The sequence below is a fragment of the Schistocerca cancellata genome, chromosome 12, assembly GCF_023864275.1.
Source record: "Schistocerca cancellata isolate TAMUIC-IGC-003103 chromosome 12, iqSchCanc2.1, whole genome shotgun sequence".
NCBI classification, from domain to species: domain Eukaryota; kingdom Metazoa; phylum Arthropoda; class Insecta; order Orthoptera; family Acrididae; genus Schistocerca; species Schistocerca cancellata.
The window spans coordinates 33,021,075-33,039,150 of NC_064637.1; the positions used below are offsets into that span (position 1 = coordinate 33,021,075).

General features: G+C 38.5%; 1 protein-coding gene across 2 annotated transcripts in view; it reads right to left on the minus strand.

Moving 5' to 3' along the window:
- The window catches only part of LOC126109575 (cullin-2-like), a 124,593-nt gene that overhangs the window by 53,451 nt on the left and 53,066 nt on the right, over positions 1-18,076 (minus strand). For both annotated transcript variants that reach the window (XM_049914606.1, XM_049914607.1), the window contains exon 6: positions 6,334-6,496. In XM_049914606.1, coding sequence (XP_049770563.1) covers positions 6,334-6,496 — 163 coding nt within the window. The remainder of the gene's footprint in view (positions 1-6,333; positions 6,497-18,076) is intronic.

The following is an 18,076-nucleotide window of genomic DNA, read 5'->3' on the forward strand; positions in this document are numbered from 1 at the left end:
TCTAGAAGGTGTAAGTCAACTACCCTGGCCAGCAAGATCTCCGGATCTGTCCCCCATTGAGCATGTTTGGGACTGGATGAAGCGTCGTCTCACGCGGTCTGCACATCCAGCACGAACGCTGGTCCAACTGAGGCGCCAGGTGGAAATGGCATGGCAAGCCGTTCCACAGGACTACATCCAGCATCTCTACGATTGTCTCCATGGGAGAATAGCAGCCTGCATTGCTGCGAAAGGTGGATATACACTGTACTAGTGCCGACATTGTGCATGCTCTGTTGCCTGTGTCTATGTGCCTGTGGTGCTGTCAGTGTGATCATGTGATGTATCTGACCCCAGAAATGTGTCAATAAAGTTTCCCCTTCCTGGGACAATGAATTCACGGTGTTCTTATTTCAATTTCCAGGAGTGTATGTACGGCTACACTCCAGACAAATTCTTTCAGAAAAGGCTTCTTAGCACACAAATTTACATCCAACGTAAACAAAATTCTCTTCCCTGAAACAATTTTGTTGCTACTGACAAGATGAATTTTATATCCTCTTCATTTTCACAAATCATCAGTTATTTTACTACTCATATAGCAAAAGTCACCAATTATTTTTCGTGTTTCATTTCCTACTTTAAATCCTGATTTAATATAGCTATGTCACATAATCCTTGTTTCACTTTAAGTTCCTCTTATAACATCTTACAAGGCACTATCCACTGCTCTTACGTTTCTCCACATGTGACTGTGCTAGTGTTACAATGTCATCAGCAAACCTCAAAGTTATTATTTCTTATACCTGAAATTTAAACCATTTCCTCGGTTTCCTTTACTGCTTGTTCAATGTGCAGACTGAATAACATCAGGAATGAGCCAAAACCGTGTCTCTCCATTCTCAACCACTGCTTCCCTTTAATCTCTTCCAACTGTTGTAACTGCAGTCTGGGTTCTGTCCAAGTTTTAGATACCCTTTCACTTTCAGAGTTTTATCTCTCCTACAAATGCTATAAATGAAGGTTTGCATTTCTTCAGTCTTTTTTTCACGATAAATAGTAGCGACATCACTGCCTCACATATACCCAAATTTCTCTGGAACCCAAACTGCCCTTCCCAGAGATTGGCTTCTAACAGTTTCTCCATTATTTGACAATAATTCATAGCAGTATTTTGCAAATTATTACACTGATTTCAGAGCAACATTCACACTTGTCAACATCTACCCGATTTGGAACTGAGATTATTAATTCTACTTGAAATCTGAGGGTATTTCACTTGCCTTGCATCTCGAATATTAAGTATACTGTATTATCATGACTGGCTCTCCCACAGACAATCATTCTGAAGGAAAGGCATCCATTCCAGAGGCCTAGTTTCAATTTACGTGTTTCAGTGCTCTACCAAATTCTTGGTACAGTATCTTATCTCCCATCTCTTCTTCATTTACTTTCTCTCCCCTTTATATAGATTTGTCTTCTAGTTCTCTCCCACTGTATTGTCCAACTGCTACCACCTTTCCCTTCTTTGCTCAGTACTGGCTTGGCAGTTCAGTCCCTAGCACTCACAAAGCTGTTCGTCTGTCCCTGATTTTCCTACAGGTGACGCTTACCTTTTTCCTAGCCAGGAGTGCCAAGCATGAAGATTTGCATTTGTCCTCTAGCCACTCCTGTTTTGCTATTATGTACCAATCTCATTTCCTAGACGTCTGTGTTCCCTTCTACCTGCTTCATTTGCGATCCTTTTATATTTCTCCCTTATTCAACAAACTTAAATATTTTTATTTTTTATCACAGAATTTCTGTACACGGCCTTTTATTTTTTATCATAGGATTTCTGTACATGGCCTTTTATTTTTGTCTACTTGATCCTCTACTGCCTTCACTATATCATTTCTCAATGCTGCCTGTTCACTTTGTATTTCATTCCAGTTTCCGTCAATCAGTACCAAATGCTCCCTATGAAACTCTCAACAACCTATAACTTAGATGGATAGATAAAAAAAACTACTCACCTGCGGCAGCAGAGAACACACATGTAAAGACTATATATATAAATTTGCAAGCTTTCAAAATTATTGGCTCCCCCTTCTGGCAGGAGCGCTGAAGGAAAAAGAAGAGGGGTGAAGGAAAGAGAGATAATTTGGTAAAGTTGCCAAGAAACCTGTGTCAGGAGAGGCTTACCGGATGAGATGAGAAGGAAAGCCTGATTGCAGGGAACCACACTGCTTGGTGAATAGATTTTTTATCTATTTAATAACATTGGAAATGGAAGAGAATGTTGATGAAGATGAAATGGGAGATATGATACTGCGTGAAGAGTTTGACAGAGCACTGTAAGACCTAAGTTGAAACAAGGCCCCCGGAGTAGACAACATTTGTTTAGAACTCCTGACAGCCTTGGGAGAGAAAGAAAACTGGCGTTCTACGGATCGGAGTGTAGAATGTCAGATCCCTTAATCTGGAAGGTAGGTTAGAAAATTTAAAAAGGGAAATGGATAGGTTAAAGTTGGATATAGTGGGAATTAGTGAAGTTCGGTGGCAGGAGGAACAAGACTTTTGGTCAGGCGAATACAGGGTTATAAATACAAAATCAAATAAGGGGTAATGCAGGAGGAGGTTTAATAATGAATAAAAAAAAAAAAAAAATAGGAGTACGGGTAAGCTACTACAAACAGCATAGTGAACGCATTATTGTGGCCAAGATAGACACGAAGCCCACGCCTACTACAGTAGTACAAGTTTATATGCCAACTATCTCTGCAGATGACGAAGAAATTGATGAAATGTATGATGAGATAAAAGAAATTATTCAGATAGTGAAGGGAGACGAAAATTTAATACTCATGGGTGACTGGAATTCAAAAGTAGGAAAAGGGAGAGAAGGAAACATAGTAGGTGAATATGGATTGGGGCTAAGAAATGAAAGAGGAAGCCGCCTGGTAGAATTTTGCGCAGAGCATAACTTAATCATAGCTAACACTTGGTTTAAGAATCATGAAATGAAATGAAATGTCGTGTGGCTAGGGCCTCCCGTCGGGTAGACCGTTCGCCTGGTGCAGGTCTTTCGATTTGACGCCACTTCGGCGACCTGCGCGTCGATGGGGAGAAAATCTCCGACCCAGCCGGGAATCGAACCCGGGCCCTTTGGATTGACAGTCTGTCACGCTGACCACTCAGCTACCGGGGGCGGACAAGAATCATGAAAGACGGTTGTATACATGGAAGAACCATGGAGATACTCTAAGGTTTCAGATAGATTATATAATGGTAAGACAGTGATTTAGGAACCAGGTTTTAAATTGTAAGACATTTCCAGAGGCAGATGTGGACTCTGACCACAATCTATTGGTTATGAACTGTAGATTAAAACTGAAGAAACTGCAAAAAGGTGGGAATTTAAGGAGATGGGACCTGGATAAACTGAAAGAACCAGAGGTTGTACAGAGTTTCAGGGAAAGCATAAGGGAACAATTGACAAGAATGAGGAAAAGAAATACAGTAGAAGAAGAATGGGTAGCTTTGAGGGATGAAGTAGTGAAGGCAGCAGAGGATCAAGTAGGTAAAAAGACGAGGGCTAGTAGAAATCCTTGGGTGACAGAAGAAATATTGAATTTAATTGATGAAAGGAGAAAATATAAAAATGCAGTAAATGAAGCAGGCAAAAAGGAATACAAATGTATAAAAAATGAGATCGACAGGAAGTGCAAAATGGCTAAGCAGGGATGGCTAGAGGACAAATGTAAGGATGTAGAGGCTTATGTCACTAGGGGTAAAATAGATACTGCCTATAGGAAAATTAAAGAGACCTTTGGAGACAAGAGAACCACTTGTATGAATATCAAGAGCTCAGATGGAAACCCAGTTCTAAGCATAGAAGGGAAAGCAGAAAGGTGGAAGGAGTATATAGAGGGTCTATACAAGGGCGATGTACTTGAGGACAATATTATGGAAATGGAAGAGGATGTAGATGAAGATGAAATGGGAGATATGATACTGCGTGAAGAATTTGACAGAGCACTGAAAGATCTAAGTCGAAACAAGGCCCCGGGAGTAGACAACATTCCATTAGAACTACTATAAAAGCGAGCGAGCGCTGCGCAGCGGCTCACTCGCGCTGCTGCTGCTGCTGCACAGGCAACTGCATTGAACACTGCCAAGATGCCCAACAGACGCTATCGTCGTCGTGCAAGACATACAGTCTATAAAACCATTGAGAATTCTCAACGTCTGCTGCTGACAAGAAGAAGAACGCTGTGAAGAACATTGCTTCAACTGCACTTCTCGACGGACCTGCTGTATTCTGTGGCTGTAGACTCAACTTCAGCATTGATCTGAACGATTCTTTTTCACATGGTTACGGATGGCTAACAGTGGCAATTGTACGTGGTGGCACTGGAGTTCCCAATGTTCCCGGCCTGGAAAGTTTCGTCGACAGAGACATCATCGCCTACCGCACCTATCACATTGCAGAATTAGCCAATAAAGATTTTGGAAAATCCGCATGTATGTCTACCTCTGCCCTATCCCTGTATACACGTAATAAAAGAAAAATTTCTGTAAATGAATCCGTATTTGTCTGGATGAAAGGGAAAGGTGTTTGTGAGTATGTTAAATTTGTTGCTGACTGTACAATGTATTTTCATAAATAAAGTGATCTGTAGCGTAGCTGAGAACCGGACAAGGGTACATCTGGGAGAGCCAGTTCTGATAAAACTCTACCATCTGGTGAGCAACATGTATGAGACAGGCGAAATACCCTCAGACTTCAAGAGGAATATAATAATTCCAATCCCAAAGAAAGCAGGCATTGACAGATGTGAAAATTACCGAACTATCAGTTTAATAAGTCACGGCTGCAAAATACTAATGCGAATTCTTTACAGACAAATGGAAAAACTGGTAGAAGCTGACCTCGGGGAAGATCAGTTTGGATTCCGTAGAAATATGGGAACACGTGAGGCAATACTGACTCTACGACTTATTTTAGAAGCTAGATTAAGAAAAGGCAAACCTACGGTTCTAGCATTTGTAGACTTAGAGAAAGCTTTTGACAATGTTGACTGGAATACTCTCTTTCAAATTCTGAAGGTGGCAGGGATAAAATACAGGAAGTGAAAGGCTATTTACAATTTGTACAGAAAGCAGATGGCAGTTATAAGGGTCGAGGGACATGAAAGGGAAGCAGTGGTTGGGAAGGGAGTGAGACAGGGTTGTAGCCTCTCCCCGATGTTGTTCAATCTGTATATTGAGCAATCACTAAAGGAAACAAAGAAAAATTCAGATTAGGAATTAAACTCCATGGAGAAGAAATAAAAATTTTGAGGTTTGCCGATGACATTGTCATACTGTCGGAGACAGCAAAGGACTTGGAAGAGCAGCTGAACGGAATGGACAGTGTCTTGAAAGGAGGATATAAGATGAACATCAACAGAAGCAAAACGAGAATAATGGACTGTAGTTGAATTAAATCGGGTGATGCTGAGGGAATTAGATTAGGAAATGAGATGCTTAAAGTAGTAAATGAGTTCTGCTATTTGGGGAGCAAAATAACTGATGATGGTCGAAGTAGAGAGGAGGTAAAATGTAGACTGGCAATGGCAAGGAAAGCGTTTCTGAAGAAGAGAAATTTGTTAACATCAAGTATAGATCTAAATGTCAGGAAGTCGTTTCTGAAAGTATTTGTGTGGAAGTGAAACGTGGATGATAAATAGTTTAGGCAAGAAGAGAGTGGAAGTTTTGAAAATATGGTGCTACAGAAGAATGCTTAAGATTAGATGCGTAGATCACATAACTAATGAGGAGATATTCAATAGAATTGGGGAGAAGAGAAATTTGTGGCACAACTTGACCAGAAAAAGGGATCGGTTGGTAGGACCTATTCTGAGGCATCAAGGGATCACTAATTTAGTATTCGAGGGCAGCGTGGAGGGTAAAAATCGAAGAGGGAGACGAATAGACTAAACAGATTCAGAAGGATGTAGGTTTGCAGTAAGTGCTGGGAGATGAAGAAGCTTGCATAGGATAGAGTAGCATGGAGAGCGGTATCAAACCAGTCTCTGGACTGAAGACTAAACAACAATAATTACATTACATTTTCAAAACTTTGTTATTTTTGTTGATATCTCAAGAACCAATGACCCTTTTCATTTATCCAGATCCCATCTCCGTAACTGGTGTCTTACCTGTTATTTCTTCAGTTCAGATCGAATAACTTACAGTCAGAGTCAACATCTACTTCTGGAAATAAACTCTTCTAAAGTTTCCATTCAGATAAGACAGCTCAAGTTTAGTACGTGTTTAACAAGAGAAGTCGATACAGAACAAATGCGCCACACAGTCAGGTTGCATTACCTTGACCCGAGGCAGGCCACACCTCATTGAGCCCGCGTTCCTTGACGAGCTTCTCTAGCTCCTCCCTCATGACGACGGCACCGGCAGGTACGCCCCTCAGCAGTGGGTACGCAGATCCCAGCGCAACTCTGTCTTCTGCTCGAGTCGCCCTTTGGCATTCTTCCTGCGGGTCAGAAGGAAGCTCGGTTAAAACAGTCTCTCGTCTCGTACGAGAAACGTAGTACTCACTAATTCACTCACTCACGTTTTGATTTCTGTAAATTCTGTCACGAAAGAGGCCCATCGGGGATACAGAAATAATCGAGACGTACATTAACAGGGAGAAGCAGCTACTGCTGCAAAAGTATACTATAGTTGAATTCTTTTATCTCGGCGGCTCGCGCGTGCCCGCCCAGAGGCGGGAGATTGCCGCGTTGCCAGTTGCAAACGACGCACACGCCGAGAGAAGCGGCGCCGTAGTATAGTATAGTTCGCAAACTTACGTTTAGGGGGGAGTGCGCAGTTTATGAAGTAAAGCCACCACGGCCGCATTAACCCTTTGCTGCTACAGAGACGTGCTCCCCGCATTCCACGCGATTTTGTCATCATCACTGCACTGCTCGCCTGTGGTTACACGTGGTGTTCTGACTGCTTTGACACACTTATCATTCGATTTCACAAAAACTATTTGGCCCAAAAATTTGATTTTTATACATCTTTTTGACTGATACCTTCCTCCCATAATTGACTTAATTTTGTTTCGATGTTCAATGCAGTTATTGTGCAGCATTAAATGTTGTAAACCATTGCAGACGTAAGAGTCCATAGCATATACTTTCCGTATGGTTGATTTTAGTTGCCACAATGTTGAGAGTGAAATGTGGACAATATACCTAAATTTCAAATAAAATTTACTGTATAACAATATATTATTTAATTTAAGTACCAGATAGGTGTCGTATGTAATATTGACAAATATTTCATCTTTCGCAACTGTAATAAAAGTTTTATTTATACCAGAGTCATTTCGCTTTTTTCTAAAAAGTTCTGATTAAAATAAAATTGGCGAAGTACACAAAACTGAATTGTGGACGTAATAAAACATAGAAACTAAAATATATTGTCAGTGAGGCGCAGTGAGCAAAAGATTTGTTTTTGTCACAACGGACAGCAAATACTTGCCAAAACATAGATGAGTTAATGAAAACATCGAATATGATGATGTTGGCAAAGCAGCGAAGCAAAAAATTGCGTCAGACAATCAAGTAGCTCGGCAACGTACGAGCCGAAATTCTGCTCTAAATAATACTTTTAATACTGTCGCAAAGAATATATTTCAACATGAATAGTAAAACAGCGACTGCGGAAGAGAAGATATACAAACAAAACAGGTAACATGAATATTGTATGTGCGCCTTTTGATTGTTTTTAATTGCTGTGAAAAAAAATATTGGAGGACAAAATTAGAAAAACCAAAAACTTATTATGATTATAATGAAGAGATAAAGAACTAGAAATTTCAAAAAATTGCATTCAAACGAATAAAATTCATGAAGTAAGACACTTCAATATTGTTTTTAAATAAACAAAATAGTGAGCACTGAACAAGGTTTGAACTCAGAATCTTTCACTTAGCAGTCAAACTACTTAACCATTACGCTAATGCAGCTCGTCATTCAAATAAAACTACAGGAGGACTCTAAAACATCACACACAATATCGACAAACACTGTTGGTATGACTATGAATTACTCACATTTCATCGAAGTACAATAGGAAATAAACAATTACCGCTGTTCTTTATTGCGAAAAAGCGGTTCGTGATAATGATACAAACACCTTTCCTTGCTATCACCTGAATTAGGAGGCTTATTGCTTGTTTGGTTTAATTAATTAATAGAATATGAAGCAATTGGTATACAGAATGCTTTTTCTAAACTTTCTACAAAATAAAGTCTGTTATCAAGACATTGCTTTTGTTCAATTACTTTATTTATGACTGAACGTTTCTAAAACTGAAGCCACTCATCTGTGCTCTGCACTGCAGTCAAGCTCTGTCAACGCCGTTCTCTGTTCATTGGCTGGCTGTGTTTTGTGACATCAGATGCGCAGAACAAACCTAAACTTGGCCACCGTCGTAAATGACACGCACTATAACAACAAATTGCGACAATTGCTAGTCCACCCATACTGATAGGTATGGGAATTACTACTATACAGGGATTAGTCAAAATATGGATATATCACAAGAAACATGTCTGAACATAAATGCAGATGCTAGTCAACCCAGATGGTTGCGCTGTTATATGTGACCTCAAATAAAACTTGCGTAATGTCCTCAATACATTGCAAGTGTCAGTCACAGTCAGAACAATGTCGTGTTCATTATGTTGGAGGTGGGCATTCTGTTGGTGCTCATATGGTGGGTGATTCCATAACCAAGACTGCTGAAGTGTTTGATGTTTCAAGAGGCACTGTTTCGAAGATTCATGTCACATACGGGGAAAATGGAAGAATATCATCTGCTAAGTCACAACACAGATGAAAGTGTGTGTTGAGTGATTGTGACAGACATTGAAGAGGATTGTGATGAAAAGATAAAGAGGACAACAGTGGCAAAAGTCACCGTGCAACTGAATGGTGCGCTGATGAACCCTGTCATCATCAAAACAACATCAAGGGAGGTCAACCTAGCAGCAGGGCAAGCTGGAATTCCAATACCACTCATCAATGATGCAACTGCCTCTTAACAGGAAAATGTGGTGGTGAACCCAAGAAATCTAGACTATGGAACAATGGAAGAATGTCATTTGGGTGAATGAGTTTGTTTCACACTGTTTCCAACTTCTGGCCAAGTTTATGTGCCAAGAGTGAAATGTGGCAGGAGTTCACTGACAACTTTGGCAGCCATATCGTGTTAATCCACAGGCCACACGGGTACACTCTACAAGGTTGCATTACTGCCATTGCAGTATCTGACCATTCTGGCTGATAAGGCGCATTTCATCATTCAATATTTATTCCCTACAGGTGATACTGCGTTCAAAGACAACACAACCCCTGTTCACAGAACTAGTATTGTTCACAACTGGTTTTGTGAACATGAGAAGATGAGTTGTCACTTCTTCTCTGACCACCACAATCATCAGATCTAAATATTATTGAGCCCTTGTGGTCTACTTTGGAGAGAAAAGTCCACAATCACTTTCTGCCCCCATTATCATTACCAGAAACAGCACTATTTTGCATGTAGAATGATAGAAGATTCTCTTGAAAACCATACGGGACCTTTGTGTACACATTCCAAGATGACTGGAAGCTGTTTTTGAAAACCGACATTTTCCTATACTGTATTAGGCATGTAAATGTGATGTGTTTTTGGTGGTCCCGTATTTTCATCCACCCACTGTACAGGCCAATTATGATAAAGGCCACTGTTTGCCCCTCTTCTACTACCCTCCTCTTGTTTTTGTGTAATATTTCATCAAAGCACACACGTAACTTTTTGACAAAACACTATCACATGTCTATTTATTGAAAAACCAGCTGTAGGTTTAACACAAACTTATGAGTTAAGCAGAGTTTACAATGGTGACACCCAAAATTCCAATAAATTAGGGAAGGAGTATCTAATAAGTACACCATTTCTTATGCAAAAGGACATATAAGCCCATTCTAGATTATGGACAGTCTATACATAAATTATTTTTATTTGTAATACTGTGGTAGTGAATTTCACAGTTCTTACTCGGGGAAATACAAAATTATTTAGTATCTGAATATTAACAAAGTAGGCATATATAGGGCAACTCAAAATGAATGACGTATATGCGGTGTCACCAGCATGACCACATGCGAACTATGGATCCTGAGTTCTTGAACAGTTTTTTGCAAAGGAGGCACAAACACACGGTCTGTCACATAATACATAAAAATAAATCCATGGATGTCCTTATTCAAAGATGACTGTGTCATCACATTCAGTACAACCAACCTAATTGTTTGGAAGATGTCTATTATAAACATGCAAACCTCCATACCCCAATCTGCACATACTACATCTTGTAGAAAGATATGATTTGTTGAATCTGTATCAGCAACTGCTCAAGTAAGTCCAGGCAAATGTTTGTTGAAAAACTTACTCAGCTCAATGAAGAAAAATGGACAGCAAAGTTTTTGTACTGTCACTGCACAGAACACATTACCCTTTGGTGAGTCATAGTGATTTCTATTACACACAACCCTTTCTTCTGTTTCCCATATCCGAATTTTGTGCCAGTTAACTCAGCTAATTATGTGGAAGGTTGTCTCGCCACAAAAGTGAGTTGTTGCAGCAGACGTTCCTTCCTCCATAGTTTCCAGCGTCATCATAGCAAAATTAAGACATTAGATGTACACTTCCTGTTTCAATTTCCATAAAATTTGACTTAGATACAGATTCCCTTTCAATTTTTATTTGAGACCACGCCCAATTATCAGTAACTCGCTACTGGAATTGTACATTGGTTTCTGTGGACTATGGTCCAACAAAAGACAAATTCTTTCAATGTTTTGTGCCTGTGCACATGACCAGCTGGTAGTTTTTTACTTTGCACAAACTGCTTATGCCAGCCACAAAAGTTGTCGACATTTGGATGGGCTCGATTGTATCTGACAAAATCTTTCCTGCAATGTGATGACAAAACTACAATTTTTGACACGCAGAGTGCCTTCTGCTCAGGATCTGCCGTTTTCACTTATGACGTGGAACTTTTCACCCACGCATCACTGCGCATGCACCAGCTTCAGATTCACTGCACTAACACAATGAACAAAATTTTGAATTTTGTTTTAATTTCTCTGTACCTCTTATTGATCTACAGCTATGCATTAAATAGTCACAGCCATTTGTAATAGTTATCTTCAGTTTGAAATGATCTTTACTTATTCACTCAGATTATTAAGCACAAATACTATTATGGGGTAAATGTATTGGCATTTAATGGTAAGAAGAGATACATATTAAGATGTTCTTTAGCAGCTTTCCACAGTATTCCTACAACACACACATGGAGAGTAAGTACTCATTCTACCTTGGCTGCGATGCCCCAGCAGATGAAGTCATAGGACAAAACTGAGTGAAAGGGTGCTAGGAATTGCATCTGCAGCTCAGCACACAGAGAGATTCCTATCAATTTATCCATCCATATTAATGGTAGTTTAGCTCTGTGGCTGTGGAATGAACTGCCTGAAAAAATACAGCATCCAGAAACTTTTCTGTACAGCTTTATTTTATGCAACAATGTGTTGCTAGCTTTCACCAATCTTCAACATGTGTTACACGTTCAGGTCTTCATCAGTATATGGTTGCTCTTGATTGCATTTTGATTGCTACAGCAGCTCTTTGTTATGTAATTTGGGACTCTTTTTCTCACTTTTATTTCCATAGCACACTTACTTTTATGTTCACAGATGTGCTGACACAATACAACATTTGCCATATTGGAAGTTACAGCTAAACTCAAGTTATCATCTTCTTGGTCATTCTGAAACTACTTCAGAATCAGTTATGTGCCATTAAAACCACATACATGCACCTATATGATTTATTATTATTATTATTATTGACTTTTTTTTCTCAGACTTAAGTCTGGTTAAAAATGGAACGTGACGCGGACCTCGGTCAAGCGTGACTTCCTTGTAACTGTATGGTATATGTTATATTGCATTTAGGAACTTTCGGGTAAATGAACATGTATCAATAATTACAGATTTTTGTAGTTGTATATATATGTTTGGATGTAGCTGTATTGCATTGATGTACTGGTGAATATTGTGAGGTATGACTCCTGTAGTTGATAGTATAATTGGGATAATGTCGACTTTATCCTGATGCCACATGTCCTTGACTTCCTCAGCCAGTTGGATGTATTTTTCAATTTTTTCTCCTGTTTTCTTCTGTATATTTGTTGTGTTGGGTATGGATATTTCAATTAGTTGTGTTAATTTCTTCTTTTTATTGGTGAGTATGATGTCAGGTTTGTTATGTGGTGTTGTTTTATCTGTTATAATCGTTCTGTTCCAGTATAATTTGTATTCATCATTCTCCAGTACATTTTGTGGTGTGTACTTGTATGTGGGAACGTGTTGTTTTATTAGTTTATGTTTTATGGCAAGTTGTTGATGTATTATTTTTGCTACATTGTCATGTCTTCTGGGGTATTCTGTATTTGCTAGTATTGTACATCCGCTTGTGATGTGATCTACTGTTTCTATTTGTTGTTTGCAAAGTCTGCATTTATCTGTTGTGGTATTGGGATCTTTAATAATATGCTTGCTGTAATATCTGGTGTTTATTGTTTGATCCTGTATTGCGATCATGAATCCTTCCGTCTCACTGTATATATTGCCGTTTCTTAGCCATGTGTTGGATGCGTCTTGATCTATGTGTGGCTGTGTTAGATGATACGGGTGTTTGCCGTGTAGTGTTTTCTTTTTCCAATTTACTTTCTTTGTATCTGTTGATGTTATGTGATCTAAAGGGTTGTAGAAGTGGTTATGAAATTGCAATGGTGTAGCTGATGTATTTATATGAGTGATTGCTTTGTATATTTTGCTAGTTTCTGCTCGTTCTAGAAAGAATTTTCTTAAATTGTCTACCTGTCCATAATGTAGGTTTTTTATATCTATAAATCCCCTTCCACCTTCCTTCCTGCTTAATGTGAATCTTTCTGTTGCTGAATGTATGTGATGTATTCTATATTTGTGGCATTGTGATCGTGTAAGTGTATTGAGTGCTTCTAGGTCTGTGTCACTCCATTTCACTACTCCAAATGAGTAGGTCAATACTGGTATAGCATAAGTATTTATAGCTTTTGTCTTGTTTCTTGCTGTCAATTCTGTTTTCAGTATTTTTGTTAGTCTTTGTCTATATTTTTCTTTTAGTTCTTCTTTAATATTTGTATTACCTATTCCTATTTTTTGTCTGTATCCTAGGTATTTATAGGCATCTGTTTTCTCCATCGCTTCTATGCAGTTGCTGTGGTTATCCAATATGTAATCTTCTTGTTTAGTGTGTTTGCCCTTGACTATGCTATTTTTCTTACATTTGTCTGTTCCAAAAGCCATATTTATATCATTGCTGAATACTTCTGTTATCTTTAGTAATTGGTTGAGTTGTTGATTTGTTGCTGCCAGTAGTTTTAGATCATCCATGTATAGCAAATGTGTGATTTTGTGTGGGTATGTTCCAGTAATATTGTATCCATAATTTGTATTATTTAGTATGTTGGATAGTGGGTTCAGAGCAAGACAGAACCAGAAAGGACTTAATGAGTCTCCTTGGTATATTCCACGCTTAATCTGTATTGGCTGTGATGTGATGTTATCTGAATTTGTTTGGATATTAAGTGTGGTTTTCCAGTTTTTCATTACTGTGTTTAGAAACTGTATCAATTTAGGATCTACTTTGTATATTTCCAAAATCTGTAGTAACCATGAGTGGGGTACACTATCAAAGGCTTTTTGGTAATCAATGTATGCGTAGTGTAGGGACCTTTGTTTAGTTTTAGCTTGATATGTCACCTCTGTATCTATTATCAGTTGCTCTTTACATCCTCGTGCTCCTTTGCAGCATCCTTTTTGTTCTTCATTTATAATTTTGTTCTGTGTTGTATGTGTCATTAATTTCTGTGTGATGACTGAAGTTAATATTTTGTATATTGTTGGTAGGCATGTTATGGGGCGATATTTAGCTGGGTTTGCTGTGTCTGCTTGATCTTTAGGTTGAAGATAAGTTATTCCATGTGTAAGTGTATCAGGGAATGTGTATGGGTCTGCAATGTAACTGTTAAATAATTTAGTTAGATGTGAATGTGTTGAGGTGAACTTCTTTAGCCAGTAATTTGCTATTTTATCATTTCCAGGGGCTTTCCAATTGTGTGTAGAATTAATTGCTCGGGTGACTTCATGTTGCAAAATTATCACTTCAGGCATTTGTGGTATCATCTTGTATGTGTCTGTTTCTGCTTGTATCCACCGTGCATGCCTGTTATGTTGTACCGGGTTTGACCATATGCTGCTCCAGAAGTGTTCCATGTCTGTTATGTTTGGTGGATTGTCTATTTTAATGTGTGTGTTATCCATTGTTTGGTAAAATCTCTTTTGGTTTGTGTTGAATGTTTGGTTTTGTTTCCTTCTATTTTCACTTTTTTTGTATCTTCTAAGTCGTTTGGCCAATGCTTGCAATTTCTGCTTTTTTTCATCTAATTGCTCTATTGCTTCTTGTTGTGAGATTTTACCTAACCTTTTTCGTTTTTTGTCAGATATTTCATTTCTTATAAATTGTGTTAACTGTCCGATGTCTCTTCTCAGTTTTTCTATTCTGATCTGTAACCTGTGTTGCCATGCTGGTTTTGTGGGTTTCTTCTGTGTGTTGGTTTGTTCTGATCTCTGCCTAGTGTGTATATTTAGTGTAGTGAGTGCTCCTATATAAACCAGTAGTTGTAACTCTTCCATAGTTGTGTTTTCATTTATTTTGTTGTGTATGATTGTGTTGATAGTTTTTATTGTTGTTTCGACTTGTGGGTTATTTGGCGGTCTATGCAAGAATGGTCTAATGTCTGTATTTGTGTCTTTGTATTCTATATATGTCAGCTGAAATTTCTCTTCTATATCTAACACGTGTCTCTCTTCGTGTTCTATTTGTGCTTGTTCTGGTGGCTGTCTTAAGATTTCGTTTTCCTCTGATTGTTTAATTGATGCGTGTTGGTCTTTGTTTGTTTGCTCTGGGATGTTTGAGTCCATTACTGTGTTTTCTTCCTCTTCTGATTGCACATTATTTTGTTCCAGTATTTGTTGTACTTGTTGTTTGATGTTTTCTAATTCTGACTGGGGTATCCTGTTATTTTTGATTATTACACGGATCTGATCAGCTAGTCGTTGTTCTGTTAAAAATTTTAATTCCGGGTATCTGGTAATAAATGTTGTGTATACTTGTGATCTGTATCCAGTTGTGTTGGTTCCTAGGTTTGTTGCTTGGTAATAACAGAACATGAGGTGTCGATTAACTTCATCTGACCATCTCATCCTCTGTCTTTGTTTTCCATCTAGGGTGGTTGCAGGAAGCATATCCTGCAAAACACCTCTATTCGGATTTAAATCCTTTTCCAGTTGGCTAGCAGTGTCGTTACCATTGTGGGCGGGCATAGGGTTCAAGCGTCGTCCCCGACCATGACGGCACTTGTCCGAGGCTTCTGTCCTGAACCAAGTAATCACACTAAAAGGGGGGTTAGCCCTATTAGTGGTTTGTTCTTTTCGTCGCCTTTTACGACTGGCAGAACATTATTATTATTATTATTATTATTATTATTATTATTAATTCCTTTTTTGCTTAATATGCTATGTATGTACTGTAATCACTGATACTAGGTGTCTTCAATGTAAAATGACTATGCTAGCAAGTGATCTGAATGGTTATCTAACTAGTGACATAATTACTGATTAACACTGACAGAATGGAATGATAAGTAATTTATACTGAATTTTTTAAAGTGATTTGGGACGTTTTTTCCTCCCCTTGTAAGTACTGATATCACACATTTTACACACAATCAATAAACTGACACACTGGACAAACAATTGAGAACGAAGCAGTAAATCCCTGATCCTTTAAAGCAGGGGTCTCCAAACTACGGCCCACGGGCCAACCCCAGCCCGCAAACCACGTCAGTCCAGCCTGCGGTAACAGGTCAGGAATACGTCGTACCCGACACACCATAATTTTTTTTATTACAGTCGAACCTCATTTATCACACATCTCCCATAGCGAATTATTTGCACAATGGGTAGACAGAAATGACTTGCTTAACGAACGATGATTCACATAACGAGGCTGTTTAGTGTTTTCCTCAGTCTTTAATAACCATTTCAAAAACCAAAACTGGCCTCGATCAGTCTCTTTGGCCACTATAAATGAACACAAACTCACACATTCTCCTATAAGCCACCATTCAGTACAGTAGAAGCTCCGGCAATGCTGCATTCAGTCAGCTCACTGCTCAGAGTGCACCTTGCACCGCAACTGTTCTCTCCTATACCTCAGCTCCGGTTTCCGCAATGATGTTGCAATTTGCTGCAACGATTTTGCAAGATTGTGGTAATTCTTTCCCTTGCAGTATCTGTTTATGACTTGCAATTCTGATGTGTCATCGTTAATGAACATGAATTCATTGAGCACATCCATAAGGCAGTAGCTATGCATGCTACAAATAAGCTGTCTCTTTCCTGACAAGTTTTGAAGCACATGCATAAACGAATATCTTTAGATATCTTTCTCATAAAACAGAATGTACTGTACTATAAATTAAAAATTACAGTATTGCATTGTAAATCTGTTTCAGTGCCCATTTTTTTCATAATGGAACACACTGACCTATTATATATGGATTCCTATGGAAAAAGTGTTCACTTACTGAGTGTTAATTACAAGTAAGATGCTGGAACAAATCATGCTTATGAAGCGAAGTAGCAGTGTAAAATTGCTGTCCAAATAAATCACACAAAATATAGACAACAATCAGTCATTTGTAATTGATGACCAATTAAGGTACACATTAACTGACTTATATAATGTGACTGAACATTTTGACCGTAATTAATTATATGAGACTTCCTGAAAATTTACCATATCTAAGTGACGTAATTCAATTCACATAATGAAATTAAGCACAGTAATTATGATTAATGAGATTTATGTAACTGTAATATCCCACTTACAATTGTGGTTGTGGATCAAGTTTATTAGTGGAAATCATCATCAGCGACTTCAAAAACTTATCAGTTAGTTTATATCTGTAAAGATTTTTGTATATATCATTTTCGAGAATGTTTTTCACAGATACATAGTGCCGAAAGTGGAACAAAAGACACGTGCCAACTTATGCAACTGATAAAACTGTTTGTGTGTGTGTGTGTGTGGAGCGGGGGGAGGGGAAGACTCAAAGTTACAGCAAAGAGGACTTCAAATATGTACCTCTATAAAAATCGCTAAGTTGCAAATCAATCTATTTCCAAAGCCGTGTAAAGAATTGGATCCTGAGTAAAGAATTACACTGGATTAATCTTTAATGCAATTTTAATTAAATTACTCATTGTTACATACACTGTATCTTCACTAAGGAACTGTTGTCACAAAACACACTACTCCCATTATATTTTGCTTTTCACATCATACATGTTGCCCACAAGATGGTGCTGTAGTACTGCACTTCATTTCTCTACACATCATAAGACACCACCACTATACATTTCACATTGTCAGAAGTAGTTATAACGATATGTAAAACACAACGTGCACATTGGCTATCATTATGGTAATGAAATAACATGGGCACTTGCCCGTAAGTGCCAACAGAAATTGCGGATGGGAGTCCACCTCCGTCCCCTGTGCCACAGATATCTCAATCACCTTCTACTTGTGAAACAAAAATTTGTGCGTACTTCAACACTACAGAATGTTGGTCAGTCCAAGTTTTCTTTAGTCGTGCCTGTGGTGACTGCAGGGAGAACAGAGTTAACCACTGTCACGGCTGCATGGCAAGGAATGTTACGGTGAGAAAATATCCCACAGTGCTGATACTATAGCAGCTTGCACTGTGTTCTGACTACTTGCTGTGATGTTAACTGATGTACCGAAGTAACAAGGTTTTGTGAAAGTGCATTACAATAATCTTCATGGATGATATTTATTTGTAGCAAAGTATATAAAATTAAATCAAGCCCACAG